The sequence below is a fragment of the Mirounga angustirostris genome, unplaced genomic scaffold (assembly GCF_029215605.1).
Source record: "Mirounga angustirostris isolate CCGP_5_RB_7025 unplaced genomic scaffold, mMirAng1.0.hap1 SCAF_13, whole genome shotgun sequence".
NCBI lineage: Eukaryota > Metazoa > Chordata > Mammalia > Carnivora > Phocidae > Mirounga > Mirounga angustirostris.
In genome coordinates, this window is record NW_026991721.1 from 90,656,589 (window position 1) to 90,680,203 (window position 23,615).

Genomic DNA, 23,615 nt, shown 5'->3' on the forward strand with positions numbered 1-23,615 from the left:
TTGGCAGATTTGCTTTAGAAAGCCTCTCTTTAGCCTGTCTTTAGTCTTCTCTCTGACTCTGGAGTTAAAGGTTTCATACCTGGCTAAAAGAATTTGAGACACTGGAGAGATTGCTAAAGTTTATTTATAGTTCCTAAAACCTATAGTTAAATAGATGCTTACCTACTATGTTATCAGACTTGGAGGGGGGTGGTCAAAGTCCCTGCCCATCAATGGAGGCACAGGCTTGGTGCCAAGGGGATAAGATAACCTTCATTGACCATTTTCATGCTAGAAATACCTGAGCTACAGGGAATCAGAGACAAGCTAGGATTCTTCCTGCCTGATTTGGCACTTTCCTCTCATCTCCACAGATTTCTCGGAAGAGAATGGGCATCAGAAATCATTCCACAGTGACTGGGTTTCTTCTTTCAGGACTAACCAACCAACCCGAGCTTCAGCTGCCTCTTTTCTGCCTCTTCTTAGGGATTTACGCAGTTACAGTGGTGGGAAATCTCGGCATGATCTCAATAATTGGCTTGAGTTCTCAACTCCACACCCCCATGTACCATTTCCTCTGTAGTTTGTCTTTTTTAGATGTGTGCTATTCTTCCGTTATTACCCCCAGAATGTTGGTAGGCTTTTTACACAGCGACAAAACTATCTCCTATTCTGGATGCATGACTCAGCTATTTTTTTTCTGCATTTTTGTCATTTCTGAGTGCTACATATTAGCTGCCATGGCCTACGATCGCTATGTGGCCATCTGCAGCCCCCTGCTCTACCATGTCATCATGTCCCCTCGGGCCTGCTCTCTGCTGGTGGCTGCTGGCTTCTCAGTAGGGTTAACCGATGCGATGATTCATGGAGGTTGCATCTTAAGGCTGACTTTCTGTGGCCCAAAAGTCATTAAACATTATTTCTGTGACATCATCCCACTTATTCAACTCTCTTGTTCAAGCACTTACATTGATGAGCTTTTGATCTTTGTCATTGGCGGATTTAACATGGCAGCCACCAGCCTGACAATCATCATTTCTTATGGCTTCATTCTCTCCAGCATCCTCCGCATCCACTCTGCCCAGGTCAGGTCCAAGGCCTTCAGCACCTGCAGCTCCCACTTGACAGCCGTTCTTATATTTTATGGAACTCTCATGTCCATGTATCTCAAACCTGCCTCCAGCAGTTCACTCATCCAGGAGAAAGTGTCCTCAGTATTTTACACCACTGTGATTCCCATGTTGAATCCCCTGATATACAGTCTGAGGAACAAGGAAGTGAAAAATGCACTCATGAAACTCTTAAAAAGAAAAATATCTTTATAATGAATATGCTCTTTAGTAAGATTGATTTATGTATTTATAATCATAATATGGATATGTATGTGTTTATACCCTGACTCTTTAAAAGTCATTTGAAGTGAGGTGAAATTCTATACATAGTTTTATAAATTAGTGTATATATAAATTTAGTATAAGTTAGTAATATCTAAAATGTAATTAATATATGTTTATTAACATTTGTACTCTCCTGAGAATACCTCTTTGTTTACATCCACAATGTATAAAACAGATATAGGGGCACCTGGGTGGCTCAGTCAGTTAAGCATCTGCCTTCAGCTCAGGTCATGATCTTGGGGTCCTGGACTCGAGCCCCATGGGGGCTCCTTGCACAGCGGGAGTCTGTTTCTCCCTCTCTCTCTGCCCCTCCCCCCCACTCCTGTGCTCTCTCTCAAATAAATAAATAAAATATTTTTTAAAAATAAAACAGATATAGTTTTATGGAGGAAAAGTCAATAAATTCAAGTAGCAGACAAGTCTTTAACCACAACACAATAAAACTGAAATTTCAGTTTTACCGCGTTGTGGTTAACTTAATAACATTGTATGGTGACAGACGGTAGCTACTCTTGTGTTGAGCATAGCACAACATATAGATTTGTTGAATCACTATGTTGTACACCTGAAACTAATGTAACATTATGTGTCCACTATACTTCAGTAAAAAATTTTGAAAAAAAAGAAGAAAGGAAAAAAAAAAAGAAGAAAGGTGCATAATAATTGGGAACTACAATACAATCTACCAAAGTTGGTTAATGTTTGCCTTATATATCCTTTTTCTATTCTTTTATTTTTCCAGCCATTTCTGCTTCTGTTTTAGATGTGTCCCCAGTAACCAGAATGGAGTTTGGTTTTTTAACCTAATCCAACAATTTCTGGCTTTTAATAGAAATGTCAAAGTTTCAAGGCTTTGATAGGAGGAATCGATAGGTCCCAGAAACTAAGTGATGTTGTGATGTAGAATGAAATGCAATAGACAAAAGTCACAATGCAAAGAACACACATGAAAGGACACTGTCAGAGAATAATGTCAGTTGGACACTTCTCCATTACCTGTCTAGCTGCTTTGGAAGGTCTCTACCCCTTAGCTTTTGGAAATTACATTCAGTTAATTTAGAAAATGTCTGTATTCACTTACTGGCACTTAATCATCACTCCAATTCACCAACCTAAGGATTTTTAGGCTAGTATAAGGATTAGGTAGAGACAAATATAATAAATGAAGAAAAAGTCACCTTTTGTAAGTTTTGGCAAGAATAGGAGAATTTTTCTTCATTTTAACAGAGGAAAAAAAGGAAAGTTTATCATTTTCAGAGCCCTGGAAGGATTATTATTGCCAGCATCCCTGGGAAAGGAAAACCAACATCATTTTGTCAATCATTGGGGAACATCAAAAGTTTTCTACATTTTGATTTCCCTAAAGCTCTAAAGCAGGCCACCAAGCTTTTACTAACTGAATAAAACAAAACACCTGGAATAATTCCCCTGGAGTCCTGAACATGTCTATTTGGTATCTCCAACTAAACTTTGTGGTTGTGACTGTTCTTTCAACGCTAAAATTCTTTGATTACAAAATAGTAATTAACCTCTTTCACCTCATATTCCCAAGAGCTATTCTCAACTAAATCCTTGCGAGCAAACAAGAGCTTCAAATATTACTGTTTATTCATGGCCTATTTTCATAGAGGAAAGGACACATCACATCCTAGATACAGAAAAAAGAGGTCGAGATTCAAAGTTCCATTTATCTTTTAAGGGATTCAGAGTTTTCAGAATAAATACAGAAAACAAGTGGTAATCAGCTTCCAGGTCAGTGTAGTGATGGATTTTGTGACAGAACTGTACAAAGATACAACAGATAAAGTAAGTCTCTCAGGGTAGAGAAATACTTCGGAAGGATATTGACATTTAGACCTTGATAGAACTACATGATCCTAAATATCCCTTCCAATCCTGAGATTTTTCTGAATCTAAAATGTTCTGGTTATTCAATTCCTCAAAGTAGCAAAACCAACATTTCCAGGCTTGGAACATGAGGTAACAGTAACATTTCTGTTCTGGCTGAACTAGAGAGCTGAGTCTTGATTCAGCTTTATGTGTCTTATCACTCATTTAGACCATAACCAGAACTTCTCTGACCTTTTCCCTCCTCTCTACAAAAGTGGGAATAAGAGTTTATATTATGCTTATCTCTAAGAATGCAGTCCTTGGGGTCAGAACTCTACTCGAATCTGGCTCTGCACACACTAGCTATGGGACTCTAGGTAAGTGATTCAACCTCTGTAAATTTCATTTTTTTCGTGGGCAAAAGGTAGATCACAATACCTACTTCTTACTTCAGAAGGTCATTGAATCTATACATATGAAACAGCAAAGCCTTGAATAAATGGAAACAACTGCCTGGAGAATGTGACAAACTCAAAATCAATCATGGGGATGATTTAATATTCACCTATCAGAAACAGCTCAGAACAAAAAGGTTGTATGGAAACAAAAGCTACAAATCTAAAAATTAGCAAGAAAATATTGCATTTAACAAATGGATGATACACGTTCTTTTCTGATGCCACTTAAATTTTTATAGTGGTAACAGAATGCCTGGTACATAATACCAAGAACTCGATGTATGTTGGCTGGTATCACAGCTATGACTTGAAACCTAAAAGTAGAAATCAAGGCCTTACTCGATATATGTTGGCTGGTATCACAGCTATGACTTGAAACCTAAAAGTAGAAATCAAGGCCTTTTGAAGAGATGAGAATAGTGACTTTGTCTGAACAGGCTTCCAGCCGGTACTGGGTCCAATTGGTAGAAGCAACTGGGAAAAAAAGGTATTACCTCAAGTTAATAAAGAATTTTCAAAGGGTCAGAAATCACCAAATATGAAATAAGATAAATGAATTAGCAGTGAATTTCCTACAACTGAAAGATTCTAAATACAGATGGTTTGACTTTTGCTGGGGAAGAAACAGTAAGTTTGTACAATGACCCCCAGACAACCAATACTGTGAAGTTTTCCAAGAAATCCAAGTCAGAGGGGGAAAAAAAAAATTCCATCACTCAACATTTAAAAGGAATCAAACAAATACAATTCTGAAAAATTAAGTTTCTTTTTATGTTTAAGTATAAAAAATACATGCTTATGGGGTCAGTTTTGAATTGTCTGCAGGGTTTAAGAATATCTTCCGTTTTATTGCTATGACAGAAACAAAGGCTGAAACATGCATATGAGAATGCAGTGTGGCTTACAAGGTCAAATCCTTTTAGGGTCCTCACCCAGATTTTATTGTGGACAGAAGTCCAGGTTCTGTAGAGATCTGTGTTATCACATCTCCACTGCATAGTAATATTTTTACATTTTTATTACTCACGGAGATGGGGTTGACAATATTTTCTTTCTTAATGGTTTATCCTGAATCAGTGCCTTCTTTACTTCCATCCAAGGCTCCCAGTCCTATTTATCTTCTTTGTTTTTTTAGCAAAATATTTATTGAACTTTGTTCCAGGTACTGTTAGTTGTGTGCTGATAAGAACCTGATGTCATTGCAGTCCTTACTATCAACGTAAGCAGAGATAGTTATGGCATTTCCATTTACCAGTGAGAAAATTAAAGTCGCATCTAGAAATCACGGCAATGGAACTCCTACTAGAGCCTTCCAACTGCAAACACACTATATTATATGGCTCAGCTTATACATAAAAGTTGAAGGGAGAAATTATTTGGTTTTTTAAAGACTCATCCACAATTTCAGGGATGTAGGGCTTATGAAAGGATTCTAGAGTAATTTGTATTTACATGAGTTGACCAATGGAAATGAAGGGAAATAGAAACCTTAGTAAGGAGACTGAGACTTGGATTTTGAAAGAGATTGTTAAGACATAAAGTATTTAATTATTTTCAGATTTTACTCAGTCTAAGTTCAGTTACCTGTTTTGTCTACAGTCTAGTCAGCAGGGAACAAGTTTATTTGGCTACAGGGAATATTGACAAGTCACAGGAACCTTGGATAAACTTTGCAAGAGCTGTACCTTAGTAACTAGCAAGAGAAGTCATATAAAATTAGGTTATTTGTATGTTTAATGAATTGTTCATATAAACAGTGACTTGAGCTTGTCACACATACACACAAATATTTTGAAGTTTAAAATATTATAAAATAAATTAATTTATTGACATCTTCCACTACGATGATACTTTGTTCTTACAGTTCTGTGATTTTTTTATGTGTGTTGAAGCTGTTTATTAGGTATCTACATATTTAGAATTGTAATAAATTCATGATGGATTGAAACTTTTAAAATCACAGAGTCGACCCTGTCAATTCCTAATGATGCATTTTGTCTTATTGTCTATTTTGCCAATTATTAATACAGGTTCCCCCACTATCCAAAGGTATAGCATTCCTATGAAACCTTTTGTAAACCAAGATAGGATAAAGTGAAGAAGCAATTACCATTAATTTATATGGAAATTTTTTGAGCACCCCTAGATGCCAAAAAATAACCTCTCTTAGACTTTTTCGATACCTTTAGGACACATCTTGCTAATAGTTGCACAAAATAAATCAAGATAAAGAACAGATACTAACAGACAAGAGTTCAAAGCTGAGTTCAATGCTGAGAGGCTGAGAGTAGTTCCCTGGGGAAAAGCTTGGTGGCGCCACTCTCTGCTCACTTCAATGGCTGGGCTCCCAGCAAAACACACACAAAAATTCTCATGGGATTTCTGGCTTGCTTTAAGAAAACAAAAACAGGTACCAATGTATGTTGTTCTTGAAAATGAAGTGGCAAAATGGGAACTTTGAAAAAGCGGGGGGCCCTTGCGTAGCCACATTAACTTTCTTTGGGATTAGTATATGTTTGACAAATCTTTTTTTTTTTTTTAAGATTTATTTATTTATTTGAGAGAGAGAGTAGGGGGAGGGGCAGAGGGAAAGAATCTCAGGCTGACTCCCTGCTGAGCACTTGGAGCCTAGTCTCAGGACACTGAGATCATGACCTGAGCCGAAACCAAGAGTCAGACAGACGCTCAACTGACTGAGCTACCCAGGCGCCCCTGACAAATCCTTTTTAAAAATCCTTTTATTTTCCATTGTTCCACGTTCTTACCTTTTATGTATGTCTCTTATAAATAGAATACAGCAGGAATTGTTTTTTAATATAATATTACGTCTGTCTTTAAAGAATTTAGTTTTTCTTTATTGTAATAATTGATAAATTAGAATTGGTCTCTATAGCTTACTTTTTATTTTTATTTGTCCCAATTTGCTGTTTCTTTTTCCATAATTTTTTCTTTGTTTTTTTTAATTAATGGATTGCTTTGACTGTTGGTACTTATTTGTATCATTGTTATGGTTGAATTTTGTCTTCCTTCATCACTTTGTCCTTTCTACAAATTTGGAAATTATCTCCTTTGTTTCTATTCTTTCAGTGAATACCCTAGAAAAGTTACTGGGCTTATTTAACTTAAAATCTAAAAGAAAACAATGTTTCATCCCCTCTCAAATGATACAAGAAGGCTTTATCTCCAATTTTCCTCTCCACGCTTTTATCCTGTCATCATCCATATACCAATTCTAGCTTAACTCCACAAATTCAACACTGTGATTACTTTTTACAAAGAATTTCTATTTAGATTTATGTACCTTTTCACCATTTTATTTATTTATTATTACTCTTTACATCTTAAAATATTTCCATTATTTTCTTTATGCTTGAATTGTATTTAGAAATTTCTTTATAATTTGTCCCTTGGTAGTAAATTCCTGAAGTTTTTATCTGAAATATATTTATTTTACACTGGAAGATAATCTTACTGGATATCTCACTGTGAGTTGGCAGTTACTTTCTTGCCACACTTTAAAGATATTATTTAACTAATTTTGGTTTTCACTGCTGCTGTGTTGAAGCCAACAGTCATTCTAACTGCTTTCCTATGCTGTTTTTCATATCCTCCCTTTGGTGCTCTGTTTCCCTGTAAATACTCTCCATCTTCACTCTCTTTGTTCTCTCCTACAGGACACCACAGACTACACATGGAAATGTTCCCAGCCCACCATTTTGTTTTGTTTGTTTTAACAAAATTCCTTTGAACACTCATACTTTGCAAGTTTATCTCTCTGTTTCATTAAAGAGAAATTCTTTTGATATATCTTCCTATTTACTAATCTGTTTTTTTTTTAATATTTTTAGAGCGGTGGGGCGCCTGGGTGGCTCAGTCGTTAAGCGTCTGCCTTCGGCTCGGGTCATGATCCCGGGGTCCTGGGATCGAGCCCCGCATTGGGCTCCCTGCTCTGCGGGAAGCCTGCTTCTCCCTCTCCCACTCCCCCTGCTTGTGTTCCCTCTCTCGCTGTGTCTCTCTCTGTCAAATAAATAAAATCTTTAAAATATATATATATATATTTTTAGAGCAGATGAGATAACCTAATAAGAGGGGGGTTTTTTGTTTTCTTTTTTGAGTGTAGTTGGTCCACAATGTTACATTAGTTTCAGGTGTACCACATGGTGTTGTTGCTGTTGTTTTAAGGTTTATTTATTTGAGAGAGAGAGAGAGAGTGTGGGGCCAGAGGGAGAGGGGAGAGGGAATCCCAAGCAGTCTATGCTGGGTGTGGAGCCCGACATGGGGCTCGATCCCAGAACCCTGAGATCACGACCTGAGCCAAAACCAAGAGTTGGACACTTAACCCACTACACCACCCAGGCGCCCCCAACATGGTGTTTTAAATTATATTTAATCAATTGTTCATCCCGTCTCACTTCACTTGAAACAACTGAGTTATTACTTCAACAAAAATCATTTTCTTTTTTTAATTCTGTAAGTTCCTCTGGGTCTTTTTAAAAGTCAACTTGGTAGTTTTTAAAAGCCTTGATATTTTTTATGACATTCTCACTTTAAAAATTACATCCTACATTTCTTGAAATATTCCATATATAAGTGTACTATATAACATATCCAAAGGATGCCTGGGTGGCTCACTTGGTTAAGCGTCTGCCTTCTGCTCAGGTCATAATCCCAGGGTCCTGGGATTGAGTTCCGCATTAGGTTCCTTGCTCAGTGGGGAGGCTGCTTCTCCCTCTGCCGGCTGCTCCCCCTGCTTGTGCATGCTCTTGCTCTCTCTCTCTCTCTCTTTCTCTGGCAAATAAATAAATAAAATATTTTTTAAAAATAAATAAATAACATATCCAACAATTCCGAACTCTGTTGTCCTTGTGCTAAATCTCTTATTCTATTATTTCTTTTTTCTACTCTCACTTATAGTAATGCAATTGTTAGCATGTTTGGAAATCTTTGTCCAAAAGTTCTTTGCTTCTTAATATCTGGGAATTCTTGGGGAATTTTTCTTCTGGAAGGGATTTGCCTCTCCTCCCATTGTTTGGCATGCCTCACCCAGGGACACTTCACCCTCTCAAAGATGTGGTTCAGAGAGGAAGTCTCAGGATTTGCTTTCCAGCTTCACTGATGTGCCAGTGCTGGAAGATTCATAGCAATGTCTCCATAACAGCATGATCACAGGGTTACCCTGCTCCTCGCTGATGCTTGTTGGTACAAGTCAAATCTTCTGCTTTGGTTCCCTGCTATTTCAGTTCTGTGTTTCCCTCATCAGTTCTCTGTCTTGGCTGATACAGGTCCCAGCCACCCTGATCTTGGCTACCAGGTCTTTATGCTCCAACTCCAGCCACTGAAGCTTTGACACCTGACTGCCTGACCTCAACCCCTCCTACTCTGAGTTCAGTTCCTGTTTGTTTCTTTGTTTGTTATTTAGAAAATGGATCCAGACACCTCCCCTAACTTTTGATGCAACCAACAATGTCTCAGAAAATGTGTCCTATCCAATTCTTGTTGTAGCTTAAGAGAATCATTCAGATCATCATATGCTGGTCAGCCTCGGTACAGGAAGGATATTAGAATTTTTGTCTGATGACTTCTCTTTCCTCAATGAAGTCTGAGATGAGGTTATCAGCTAAGATATCCATATTATTAAAGTTTGAAATGTAACATGTTCAAAATGACTTGAGTGAATTTCAGTTAATTATACACTTCAGTTAGCTTGAACAGATTTGGATTTAAGGAAATAAAGAGAAGAAATATATGCATGTAATAGGAATTGAAAAGTTAAAGTTTAAAGGGACCACAGAAATATTTTTTCCAACCCATCAACTATGAGGATGGGAACAGAGGCCAAGCAAGGTAATTTGATTTGCTAGAGGCCACATAATACAGTCAGAGAGAGGACTAGGACCCCACCGTCTTGAATGTTCTCTCTAGCAAAATTTGGAAGAGATCTTAAACTATTCTATTTCTCTTCATTTGTTTCTTCACCCCTCCAGTAGAAATGGCTCTGAGAAACCAGAGTACCTTGACTGAATTCACATTGGTCTCCTTCCCTGTCATCCAAGAACTTCAAATCTTGCTGTTTGTCATTCTCTTGCTGGTTTATATGCTCACCATAACAGGAAACACTGTCATCATTTCCTTAATATGGACTGATAATCGTCTCCAAACACCCATGTATTTCTTCCTTAGTAATTTGTCAATTTGGGGGCATTTTGTTCACAACTACTATTACCCCAAAGTTGCTAACTTGTCTCTTAGAAGAGAAAAAAACCATATCTTTTGCTGGCTGCATCACTCAAGTTTATTTCTCCTTCTTTCTGGGGAGAGTGGAGTTTATCCTCCTGGCGGTGATGGCCTTTGATCGCTACGTGGCCATCTGTAACCCCCTGCGCTACACCATCATCATGAACAGCAGGGTCTGTCTCCTGCTGGTTCTGGGCTGCTGGGCGGGAGCCTTCTTTTCAGTGCTGTGCCCACTATTGTGGTGTCCACACTGCCTTCCTGTTATAGAGAAATTAGCCATTTCTGCTGTGACATTGCCCCTTTGCTGCAGGCGGCCTGCATAGACACTCATTTCATTGAGATGATAAGCTTCCTCTTATCCTCCCTTGTCCTTCTGACTTCGCTGGTGTTCACCATTGTGTCCTACACTTACATCATTTCTACCATCCTGCGCCTCCCCTCAGCCCAAGGCCGTCAGAAGGCCTTCTCCACCTGTGCTTCTCACATCGTGGTTGTGTCCATTGCCTACGGGAGCAACATCTTCATGTACATGAGGCCCAACCAGAGCCACTCGCTGGAGTTTGATAAAGTGACGGCTGTCCTCCCCACAATGGTGACCCCTTTTCTGAACCCCTTCATTTATAGCCTAAGGAATGAAAAGGTAAAAGAAGTTTTGAGAGAGGCAATCCACAAAATTATGTCCTTATGGCACAAGAGAACTTGAACCTTTTTGCACAGGAGAACTTGAAAGTGAGTGTGCTAATCAGACTCCATGTGGAGAAAAGCATACTTGAAGACCATAAAGTCAAAGATTTGTGGGAATATATAAAAAGGCTTCATGCCACATCAGATACAAGGTATTACAGTCAAGGTCCAGAGTAGGCAATTCAAGCATAGGAAAAGTAATACATTTTATTTTTTTTAATTTTTTATTGTTATGTTAATCACCATACATTACATCATTCGTTTTTGATGTAGTGTTCCATGATTCATTGCTTGCGTATAACACCCAGTGCTCCATGCAGTACGTGCCCTCTTTAATACCCATCACCAGGCTAATCCATCCTCCCACCCCCTCCCCACTAGAAAATAATACATTTTAAACCCTATTGTTGCACTCTCTCACATACAGAATATCATGAATTAATGTAAAATACTTAACTGAAGTCAGAAGACCTGAATTTTAAGCATGGCCCTATTTCTTTTTTATCACACGACACTTATATTATCTGAACTTTCATTTTCTCATTGTTAAAAGTAGGAAATATTTTACATTTTACACTCTTTTTCCTTTTTTCTTTTTCTTATTATAGTCTTAACCTTATGGCCTAAGAAATACAACCACAGATAATTGTAAGTTCATGCCTTTTCTAGGTATTAAGGTAATGCAAGATGATTGGCTTCACCCTTGACAGCTGAATACCCTAGAAAATAATAGTAATAATAATAACAACAAAAACAAGGAAGAGCAGTAACATATCCCAGGGTTTGTGCAGTTTACTTAAATATGAACTTAAATGTTGATATACATGGAATTTATAAGAATATTTATTTTAAATCACCTGAGCTCAAAATCCTAATTCCTGGAAGGAGGATCTGATTGGTCCAATTGAAGTGAGATATCCTCTCCTGATTTATTTCTTTGTTAGAGGAAGAGTGGCAAGGGGCTAATTTGCCCTCTGTCCTTACCACCACTGAACTCATGCTATGCGACAAGGAATCTTAAAGACAGTGTAAAAATAGGAACAAGATAATAGGCATCCTTAAGATCAAAAAAGTTGTGACTAGTGTGGTCATTAACCTTCTAGCTACACGAACAATGACTGAGACCCGAAATTGGCATAGAATCTCTCATGGAAAATCAGAGAAAGTGCTACCTTAAGAATGGACTCAGAATATTATAAAAGAACATAGTCCATCATAAGATATTGTAGCGAACAAATGTTTAAAGATCCGAAGAAGGTAGAACAGTATCACCAGGAATGAAGCAGTCATATAATGAAGTGCTCTGCACTCATTATCAGACGCTAAATAAGATAAGATTTGGGAAGTTACAGTATTGGCTTCCTATTGCTTGCATAACAAATTTAGCAGCTTAAAACTACTCAAACTTATCATCTGACCAGTCTGTAGGTCACACGTCCAGTACAGGTCTCTCCAGGCCAAATTCAGCAGGCTGCGTTCCTTTCTAGGGGCTCTAGAGCAAAATCCATTTCCTACTCATCTGAGTTGACAGAATTCCCTTCCTTGAAGATGTGGGACCAAGGTCCTGTTTTCTTGCTGGCTATCAACCAAGGGCCATTTCCATTTCTAGAAGGTACTTCAGTTCTTGGCTCATGGCCCGCCTTCCTCCACCTTCAAAGCCAACAATAGTGGGGCAAGTACCTCACAAGTTTCAAATCTCTCCTCCTCCCATCTCCTCTCTGACCTGGCTGACAAAGTTCTCCACTTTTAAGGACGCAGTTGATTGGATTGGGCCCACCCTGATATCCAGGATAATATCAAGGACTCAAGGTCTTTTTCCTGAATTACATTTGCAAAGTCCCTTCTGCCAAGTAAAGTAACATAATCACAGATTCTGGGGATTAGGACATGAATATCTTTAGGTGCCATTACTCTGCTTGCCAGCATTACATTGCTAGTGGTAATGATCCAAGAAAGAAAAAATAAAGAACAGAGCACAACAGGACTTTTTAAAGCCAATACTCAATCCTCAACTCTTTCTAGCTGTCATCACTTACAATCAGAAGAATTTACAAATCCCAGAATATGGAGAGACTAGTGAAAAGCAGCAAAATATCTGGGAAACACGTATTTTAAATTAGCTATGTTTGTTTTTATTTAAGTCATTGTTAGGTAAAGATGAATATTGTCCCTGTGTGCTCTTTTCCTGTTTTCCATGAGTTCCCATATTACTCAAAAGCTCCAATCTGGTATCATTAACACAGAAAAGAATATCCCGAACAAATAAGAGAATTTAAGCATAATTTTGGTACCCATCTATACCGGCCCCAGGTTGGGCCAGGCTTGAAATTGGGAGTATAAAAAGACTTCATAAACTCTGAAAAATAACATAAATATACTGCTTTACTTTGAATGTTGATTATTATTCTTATGATCAACATTGTTATAATACAGGATAATACAGGATAGTATCAGTTTCTACATTGATTCTAGTTAGTTACTTGTCCCAAATTTGGGGACACCTGAAAAGTCTCTTCCTTTTCCCATACTCAACTATGACTAGGTATTTTAAACTACTCTTTTTCGATATGGGGGATAAAAAGGGAAACAGATCCAAATAACCTGTAGAAATTTCAAACAACATCCACTTGCTAGATAAACTATATTCTTCCAACTATGGACAAAGGGCATCCCAACCAGAGAATCACTGTTGTATGTAGTGAATTCAGTGATCCTTCCTCTTGCCTGCTAATTCTCACATATTCCTTCCTCCTGACTCAGTTGTAATAAAGTGTTCAGTAACAACAACTACGAACATATGTCTCAATTACCTCACAAGATTCTCAAAGGCTGCAGTGGAATATACTAAATTATTTATTATCAGTGGTCAAGAGTTTAGCTAAGCTACTCCGTGGTATTGCTGCCCCATTTGGCCGAGGAGCCTGCTGTGACTTTAAACCATTATTAGTCCCCTCATGCAAGCACATGCCCCAGATAGCAGCCGGCAGAGTCATAAACACATGTAACTTTCTTTTTTTTTTTTTTAAGATTTTATTTATTTATTTGAGACAGAGAGAATGAGAGAGACAGAGAGCACATGAGAGGGGGGAGGGTCAGAGGGAGAAGCAGGCTCCCCGCCGAGCAGGGAGCCCGACGCGGGACTCAATCCAGGCACTCCAGGATCATGACCTGAGCCAAAGGCAGCCGCCCAACCAACTGAGCCACCCAGGCGCCCCACATGTAACTTTCTGACATGACCTCCCCAACAGCCCTTGTGCTCAACCATCTTTCCCTCCTGCCAGTACTTTCCCTTTATGGGTGCCCCAGTGTAACTTACCAAAACTCGCTCTTTTGGTTGCAATTGACTACCTGGCCTTGGTGGCCCGGGAACCCCAAAGCCCTCCACCCATAGAATCTAATGAAGACATTGTGCCCCAGGGCCTGCTTCTCTCTCTGTACTCTCCCCCAAGTCTGCCCCCTCCCCCTACCCAGGCATGCCAGGTACTCCTCCAGGACCAGTGAGTAATAAGCTCTGTTGTAACTCCTCTTGTGGCCTGTTGAACTGCAGCCCACCATCTGGTATCCTCTGCTCCACTTAAGAAATGTTAACTTGACAAATTAATTACAAGGTGGTACAACCACATATGACTATTTGCTTCATTCTTGAAATGTACTAAAAAGTAGTTGTGTGTGTGTCTGTGCGCATGTGTGGTACATTTCAGAAGTATGTATTTCTTTTTGAACTTTAAAATCTTTTATTAAAAAAAAATCCTTTATCATCCTGGACTGCTGGCCCACCCCAAGGATATTGTTTAAAGCTAACTAGGGATTCCTTCATTAATATGTTTTCTTACTTTTAGCATTTGGCAGAAAGTAAGCCCCCTTTTTAAAAAGATGATAATGTTGAAATTGATAATGTATAAGCTCTTTCTAGTTATAAAAATTTTAGTAATTAATATATTTTCACCCTTAACCTATTTTTGCTTTTTGGTTTTTTTTAAAGATTTTATTTATTTGAGAGAGAGACAGCAAGAGAAAGCATGAGCAGGGCGAGGGGTGGGGGAATCAGAGAAGCAGGCTCCCTGCGCAGGGAGTCCAATGCGGGGCTGGATCCCAGGACCTTGGGATCAGGACCTGAGCCGAAGGCAGACACCTAACCGACTGAGCTCCCCAGGTACCCCAGGTTTTTTAGCCATTCTGAGTACAGATCTTGAAAAGAATTGACCATCATATAACCACACAATGTAAAAGAGAAGAACTTGAAATGACATGTCAAAAGAATACTATATACAACCAATAAATAAAATATCAAGTTATTCTAATACTATTAGTACTTATATAGTCTCTTCATGTGCAGACATACATGTATATACCCTCCTGATGTAGAACTGAACTCAGAGTCATCACCTGACTTTAGGAGTGTATACAAAAAATGCAGTGTGTCGTTTTACTTATTTAGGCAAACACATTGCATTCTGTTTAGGCAACAGTCACAAGAGTGACTATGAAAACACCTCTATGTGGGGCGCCTGGGCGGCTCAGTCAGTTGAGTGTCTGACTTTTGATTTCAGCTCAGGTCATGATCTCAGGGTCCTGGGATCAAGCCCCACACAGATCAAGGCTAAAAAGAAACTAGCTCTCAAGCCACTAAAAAAAAAAAAAAAAAAAAGGAGGGAAATTTAAATGCATATTATCAAACAAAAGAATTAATTTGAGGGGCGCCTGGGTGGCTCAGATGGTTGGGCGTCTGCCTTCAGCTCAGGTCATGATCCCAGGGTCCTGGGATCGAGTCCCACGTCGGGCTCCTGGCTCGGCAGGGAGTCTGCTTCTCCCTCTCCCTCTGCCTCTCCCACTGCTCATGCTCTCTCTCTCTCTGTATCTCTGTGTCTCAAATGAATAAATAAAATCTTTAAAAAAAAAAAGAATTAATTTGAAAAATCTACTTCTCCATGATTCCAACTCTGCCATTCTGGAAGAGGCAAAACTATGGAGTCTATAAAGAGCTCGGTGGTGATGTGAATGGAGGGAAATCAATAGGCAGAGCACCGAGCATTTTTAGGGCAGTGAAATACTCTGTATGATACTGTAATGTTGGATATACATTATTATCCATTTGTCTACACCACAGAATGTACAACACCAAGAGTGAGCCCTAAAGTAAACTGTGGGCTTTGTGTGATGTGACAGTTAAATTCATCGGTGGTAACAAATGTACTGCTTTGGCGAGGGATGTTGGTCATGAGGGAGGCCATGCATGCAGAGGGGCAGTGGGTATTTAGGAAATCTTTGCATCTTCCTCCCAGTGTTGCTCTAAGAAAATAAAGTCCTTTAAATAAATAATGGAATTGCGGGCGCCTGGGTGGCTCAGTTGGTTGAGCGACTGCCTTCGGCTCAGGTCATGGTCCCGGGGTCCTGGGATCGAGTCCCGCATCGGGCTCCCTGCTCTGCGGGGAGCCTGCTTCTCCTCTCCCACTCCCCCTGCTTGTGTTTCCTCTCTCGCTGTGTCTCTCTCTGTCAAATAAATAAATAAAATCTTTAAATAAATAAATAAATAAATAAATAATGGAATTGATATTAAGAAAAAGTATCTTTCAAAGAAAAAGAAATGCTTAATATACCCTTCCTGTATCAACAGTGAACAGTATTAACACAAGAGTGTAAAAAGTCAGTTTGTTCAATCAAAAATTATGATATCTCTGTACAGGAGATATAGGATAAAGAAAAAATGACCAAAGAACTTAACACTCATCTTTCATAACAGGAATTTATTAGACAATGTGTTAAGTTTGATAAATTAAGAAAGAAGGATATAAGCATTTATTTAAAAATATGTAGATAACATTAGAAGAAACAAAAGTGAGTTTTTTTGAAGATTTTATTTATTTATTTGAGAAAGAGAATAAGAGAGAGAGAGAGCATGAGAGGGGGGTGGGTCAGAGGGAGAAGTAGACTCCCCGCTGAGCAGGGAGCCCAATGGGAGACTTGATCCTGGGACTCCAGGATCATGACCTGAGCCAAAGGCAGTGTGCTTAACTAAACTGAGCCACCCAGGCACCCCACAAAAGTGTTTAAATAATTCCTTATAAGAAAAAGGGCTAAGAGGTAGAGAACAGAAGGAGGAAGTGACCTCTCTTTTTCTATGCAAAACTTTTAATATTCATTCACTTTTAACTATATAATCTGTTTAGTTTAAAAAATGAAAATCAGGGGCACCTGGGTGGCTCAGTTGGTTAAGTGACCAGCTCTTGATTTCGGCTCAGGTAATGATCTCAGGGTGGTGAGATCGAGCCCTGCGTTGGGCTCCACGCTCAGCACAGTGTGCTTGGGATTTTCTCTCCCTCTCCCTGTCCCTCCGCCCCTCCCGCTTGTGCGCTCTCTCTCAAATCAATCAATCAATCAATCAATCAATCAATCTTCAAAAAAATGAAAATCAATTTTAAAACAATGGAAGGAAAATGAGACTGGAGGAAAGAAGAGCTTAGCTCCCAACCAGGAGAACATGGAAGGAAAGATGCCAACACGCCCAGAAATTCTCAGCTCACAGTGACAGAGCACAGAGTACTTAGAGAGCCAAGAGGACTTCATCTTGGTAGAACGGAAAAGTGATTCAAGTATCTGAGTTGCTGACACTTAACTCACTTGAGATAAGCAGAGGGACATTTGACTTTTGGCTAAAACAGTGAATGTGAAGGCTGATGCGAAGAGTCAAAGCAGTAGCTTTCAGGTACTTAGTGATCCGAAGGAGAACAGGAATCCCGTTGCCAGAGCAGGAGCTAATATGGACTCACCGAGCGTGTTCCTCCACCGTGGAAACTGACTTTTGTAGCAATACCCCTGTCATATACATGCGGACAAGAGGAACACCAGTCCACAATGACCCACCTGGAAATACTTCAAGTTGAGTTTCAGTTCTCCTGAAGGGTAGAGCACAGAGGAGAGAAAAAGAGAAACAACATCAGTATGTTAACTCTGATGATCTCCCTAAGAGGATTTTAATGGATTGTATTTTTGCCTTCATAGTTTCAGACTTCTCTTCACGTATGTATGAGCATGAACTATGTAAAGTGTTCAAATTTTTCAAAACGGTCACTGCTGTTTCACATGAGTCATTACCCAATTGACCTTAGGGCAAAATGGAACCTCAATTGAACTTGGTTCTTGCCTATAACTTGAGGAAGGGTTGGGGGCTATTCCTGAAATGTTGTTTTATCAAAACATCATCCAGCTAGTAGGTCAATGAGTCCTTCCCAAAACAATTTCAATATATTCAATCTATCTATCTGCCTATTTCATAAAAAAGAGAAGGAAAATTCTATTCAAGGAAAGAAAGTCAAATGTCCATAGCAGGAAGATATCATAGAAATAGTCTGTAACAGAATGTCTGACACAAAAGACGGATCCAGTCCATAATGACTGAGTGAAAGATACATTAGTGGATATATAAAGAGAAGAAAATAAACGATCTTAAAATTATTGCTCTAGAAATCTTAATGTAACGAAGAATATTTAAGGCGGGCAGCACATGCATAGACAAAACAGCATGACCAAAGTTGCAAAATTCCTCACAGGTCATATTTCCTGATGGTTCTGAATTTGTTATAGCACAACAATGTAGAATTACTTCATTAGGCTCTGCTCTTCTGGATTCCTTTTCATTTTTGCTCTTCACCTTTTTCCCTTGGTAATTATCCCTTACATTCACTGTTCTCTGGCTCACCTGAGTCCACAAGGAATAGCCTGGAAGAGGTTGAGGAGTTCAAGAATTCAACATGTGGTGTTTGGGTTCCTGTAGTTTCAGAGTTAGAATGGGAGATACAAGCAAAGCAATTAAAATGACAGCATCAGAAATAAAAATCAAATAAGTTCTACTGGGAAAATTTATTGCCAGAAGAAAAGGCACACATATTCACAAATTTAAATTTTCTCATGAAAGTACAAGTTCACAGACTCCTTAAATATGTATGAGCCGTCTATAAACTCGGGGTTAAGTAGCTTAATTCTAGACCAAAGTGTATGTCTCCATATATCTTTGTAGATGAAGGCCTATCACAAGTTCAGTTATAAATCCAACAGCAGTCTTTCTTGGAGGGGTGTTCCAGGAACAAAGCTACCACATTTTAAGGAACACACGAGGCGTTGCGACTTCTTCCTTCAAGCACCGATCCCCAGGGACTTGCTGAGCTTTAAGCTCATTAAAATGCACTTACCATGTGCACCTGCAGGGCAACCTGTTACAGCCACCTTTGCTTCATTCTGTGTCACTTTTGTTAACCCTATAGTGATAATATCATCCCCACTTTATAGATGAGCTAAGTGAGGCGCTGAGAGATGAAATAACTGTCCCAAAGGGACTCAGTGAGCAAGTGGAGTCAAACCATGGGTCTGACTTTAAAATCCATCCTCCTGCCTCTTACATCCCACTGTTTCCCTCTGTGGTAAAAACTGCAGGAAAGCTATTTGCAGTGAGTCTCTCCCACAGATACAGATAGAAAATCAAAGACAAGGAATGAGAGGACTTTAGAGAGCATCCCTCTCAAATATTTCATTTTACAAATGAGAGAGCTGAGGGTAGAATTTTCAAGACCCAGGTGGTAAGAGAGCCAGAACCAGAACTGTTCTTTTGTTCGCCAATTTAATATTTCCTTTATGGCATCGAGCCTCCCATTCAGTCCACATTTATTAAACACTTATTAAATGTTAAGAGAGAGTTCTAGAACTATAATACAGAAGATAAAAAATCTATAATGGGGTGGAGTTAGGAGAAGGAAAATTGAGGAAAACACTAAAGAAAATTTGGGTTCAATGTATCTGTTATAAAATCACACTCTTGGCTTGTCAGTAAATGAAGAAGTTTGCTCTATACCAGAGACCGCCCCTCCCACATTTTATCCCCATGATATGGGACTCCTTAAAAACAAATCATCTTATTTTTCTAAAAGTTTAAGAATAAGGGATTTGTGTTTTGCTGGCTGGGGTATTGAAAGTGGTGAACACAGAGAATAATGTTTACATGGCAACTATTTAGAGGCAATCATGAGATGCCATCCTATCTAATTTACCACTATTCCCATTTATTATTTCTTGTGTATTTTCTCACCAGAACTCCCTCTAAACTGCTCCCAATTTACATTTCTGTTTATCCCAAATACAACACAACACACACACACATACACACACACATACACACACACATGGCTGGAGAGAAGTGTTGCACTTCTCAGTCTTCAACCCTTCGGTGAGGAAAGGAGCTCTGCCTTAGGAATGTGGGGATGGCTGAAAGCAAGATTCCTGATATGGGACAGATAAGACTGACAGTAACTTATTAGTCACATATGCTTACAGCTGAGGGAAGAGGACGCCACATACCATGCAGGACCACATGCAGGATGCACTCAGAGGCAGAGTGAACAACTGCTTAGTTGGCAGGAACCAAAACCCTTTTGGGATTTTTGTTTGTTTTGGTTTTGGTTTGGTTTGGTTGTTGTTGTTTTTAAATTTTTATTTAAATTCCAGTTAGTTAGCATACAGCTTAATATTAGTTTCAGGTATACAATTTAGTCATTCAACACTTCCATACAACACCCAGTGCTCATCAGGACAAGTGCACTCCTTCATCCCCATCACCTATTTCCCCATCCCCCCCACCCACCTCCCCTCTGGTAACCATCAGTTTGTTCTCTTTAGTTAAGAGTCTGTTTCTTGGTTTGCTTCTCTCTCTCTCTTTTTTCCCCTTTGCTCATTTGTTTTCTTTTTTTTTAAGCTCAATCTTTTTTTTTTTTTAAGATTTTTTATTTATTTACTTGTCAGAGAGAGAGAGAGCACAAGCAGGGGGAGCGGCAAGCAGAAGGAGAAGCAGGCTCCCTGCTGAACAGGGAACCCAACGTGGGACTCGATCCCTTGGGATCATGACCTGAGCTGAAGGCAGATGCTTAACTGACTCAGCCACCAGGCATCTCACATTTCCTTTGTTCCTTAAATTCCAAATATGAGTGAAATCATATGGTATTTATCTTTCTCTGACTGATTTCACTTAGCATAATATCCTCTAGCTCCATCCATGTTGTTGCAAATGGCAAGATTTCATTCTCTGTTATGGCTAAGTAATATTCCAGTGTGTATGTGTGTGTGTCTGTGTGTGTGTGCACATTCATCAGTCTTCTTTACCCATTCATCAGTCAGTTGAGGACTGAGGTCTGGTTGAGAGGGGAACTAAACAAATGGGGGTCTTTCCTCAAGTGGGGGAGTATATCTGGCAAAAGTAGGGGAACTTAGTTAGGGCTTTGGGCCCCTGGGAGGCTCAAAGATGTCAAGACTACACATAAAATAGTAGGCATTATAATATATCTCCCCAGTGTTACTTGAAATATATTTTATTTAAAATATATTTTAAAATATTGCCCACAGACTCTTGTCTTTATACAAGCTTCCATTTTGGAGGTGTTCATTCCACTGCAAGGAATTATATATTCTCTTTCACTCTCTTCTCTCTCTCCTTCCCTCTTTCTCTTCTCTTTGTAGGAATACGTATATTTGTAGAAAAATATATTTTATGAATATATATTTGAAAAATATATGTAATACACACACACACACACATTTTTACAAATATCATATATTAGGAGAAAGGTTGATAAGAAAAAAATGGGGTAATCCATAGGCTGGAGATCTAGGTAAGGCCATGCAGTATGTGTTTAGGAAATAAAACTATAGAATTGGGAGATTGTGGTCCACTATTGGTACCTTGGATTTTGGGATTTCAGAGCTTGAGTAATTCTATCTACAGGCAACACCCAGGTCATAATAATGGAGCTGATGGTTTAAAAGGAATGCAGGTGATACTTATTGGAAGGAAGATCAAGAAATTCAAATTTTAGTATATTTTATGAGCTGTTCACATAGATATTAAGGTTTCCTACAATGATAGCAATCCTTAGGATGAAGTGGAAGACCACGAACCTCTAAAAAAGTCTTTACTCAATGTGCCACCAATGGTTTTCATGTTTTGAAATTCAATTTAAAAGACCTCCCTCATTGTCTTACCTGAACACTCCATGGCCATTGTTTACTTCTTCCTTGAAACTCAGGTAATAAAGGGCAGAAACAAAGAAAACTTACAAGATTGTGTAAGATAAGCCCTGGGGAAGTTTTATCAAAAACCAGAGGAATGGTGATTTGAAAGTGGAAATTGGGAGCAAAAGAACACTGCCAACAACAGCAACAATAATCCTGAGCCCATTCCTCCAGCCCTCTGGAACATGGAGGGGAGGCGTGCTTGCTTGCAGGAGCTTCAGGGCTATCAGTGTCCTCAAGTGAAAGTCAGATTCATGTTCAGATAAACAGTTACCATGTTTTGGTTAAGAAGAGAATGTTTACAAGAGTTTTGTTGAAAAATATATAAATATTAGAGACTACAGTGGATGCTTGAGCAAGCTTGCAGCTGTGGGATAAAGTCAGGAGGTTGGAAGAATAGAGTTGAACTGGGCTGAGTTCAGTCCAAGGGCTTATCTTTCTGAACAGGGCCATGACAGGAAAAAGTGTAATGGAATTTACTATAGCTGTCTGGAATCTTTAAAATGTAAACTACATCACATTCAAACAAAAATTTGTAGGCATACAAATGGACACAGGAGGGGATGCTCAACATCACTGATCATCAGGGAAATACTAGTCTAGACTATCACCTCACACTGGTCAGAATGGCTAAAATGAACAACACAGGAAACAGCAGATGTTGGCGAGGCTGTGGAGAAAGGGGAACCCTCTTACACTGTTGGTGGGAATGCGAACTGGTGCAGCCACTCTAGAAAACAGTAAGGAGGTTTCTCAAAAAGTTAAAAACAGAAGTACCCTATCAGCAATCGTGATATTATGTACTTACCCAAAGGATACAAAAATACTAATTCAAAGGGATAAATGTACCCTGATGTTTACAGCAGCATTATCAACAATAGCCAAATTGTGAAAAAAAAATCAAATATCCATTGATGGATGAATGAATAAAGAAGATGTGTTACGTATATACAATGGAATATTACTCAGCCATAAAAAAGAATGAAATCTTGCCATTTGCAATGCCATGGATGGAGCTAGAGAGTACTATGCTAAGAGAAATAAGTCAGTCAGGTATTTAAACATTCTTATTTTTTAATTTTTCTTTGTATTCTAGTTTAAATAATTTATACGAAGTGCTCTTTCAGTTCACTGATCCTTTCTTCTGATAACACCATTGAATGGATTTGTTACTTTTGAGAGTGTGTTTTTTGCTTCTAGCATTTCATTAACCTTATTTTATTTTATTTTATTTTATTTTATTAAGATTTTATTTATTTATTTGACAGAGAAAGACACAGCGAGAGAGGGAACACAAGCAGGGGGAGTGGGAGAGGGAGAAGCAGGCTTCCCGCCAAGCAGGGAGCCCAATGTGGGGCTTGATCACAGGACCCTGGGTCATGACCCGAGCTGAAGGCAGACACTTAATGACTAAGCCACCCAGGCGCCCCTCATTAACTTATTTTATTTTTTTAAAGATTTTATTTATTTATTTGACACAGAGAGAGATAGACACACAGCGAGAGAGGGAACACAAGCAGGGGAAGTGGGAGAGGGAGAAGCAGGCTTCCCACTGGGCAGGGAGCCCGATGCGGGGCTCAATCCCAGGACCCTGGGATCATGACCTGAGCCGAAGGCAGACGCTTAATGACTGAGCCACCCAGGTGCCCTCATTAACCTAATTTTAAAATTGCCCATCTCTCCGAGGAAATTTTATGTCTTTTCATGAATGTTTTCTACCCTTTTCACTAAAATTTCTTCTACAGATGTATTGTAGTTAGTTTGAAGTTCTTGTCTAAGAATTCTAGCATCTGGGAGTATGTTCTTACTGACTATACTTTTTTCTTAATTTGGGATTATTTTCTTGTTTATTTCCATGTCTCATGTTTTACCATTTTATGGTCAACATTATGGTAAAAGATCATGAGAGACCAAAGTAGATAAAATGTATCCAAAAAAGACCATTCCTCTTTCTCTGTCAAGTCAAGGCTTTGGGCTTATTGAT

The 23,615-nt window shown here is 39.0% G+C and overlaps 1 protein-coding gene and 1 pseudogene across 1 annotated transcript; both read left to right on the top strand.

Moving 5' to 3' along the window:
* The first annotated feature begins 368 nt into the window (after positions 1 to 368).
* On the top strand, positions 369 to 1,304 carry LOC123856754 (olfactory receptor 8D4). Its single transcript, XM_045892876.2, has one exon. It carries the CDS (start codon positions 369 to 371, stop codon positions 1,302 to 1,304), a length of 936 nt encoding a protein of 311 aa, XP_045748832.1.
* An 8,349-nt stretch (positions 1,305 to 9,653) lies between these two features.
* Positions 9,654 to 10,601, top strand: LOC123856755 (olfactory receptor 6M1-like; annotated as a pseudogene).
* Positions 10,602 to 23,615: the final 13,014 nt, after the last annotated feature.

Bases quoted from the DNA above. Each gene is read 5' to 3' on its own strand.
- LOC123856754 (XM_045892876.2), top strand. From the start codon at position 369: ATGGGCATCAGAAATCATTCCACAGTGACTGGGTTTCTTCTTTCAGGA.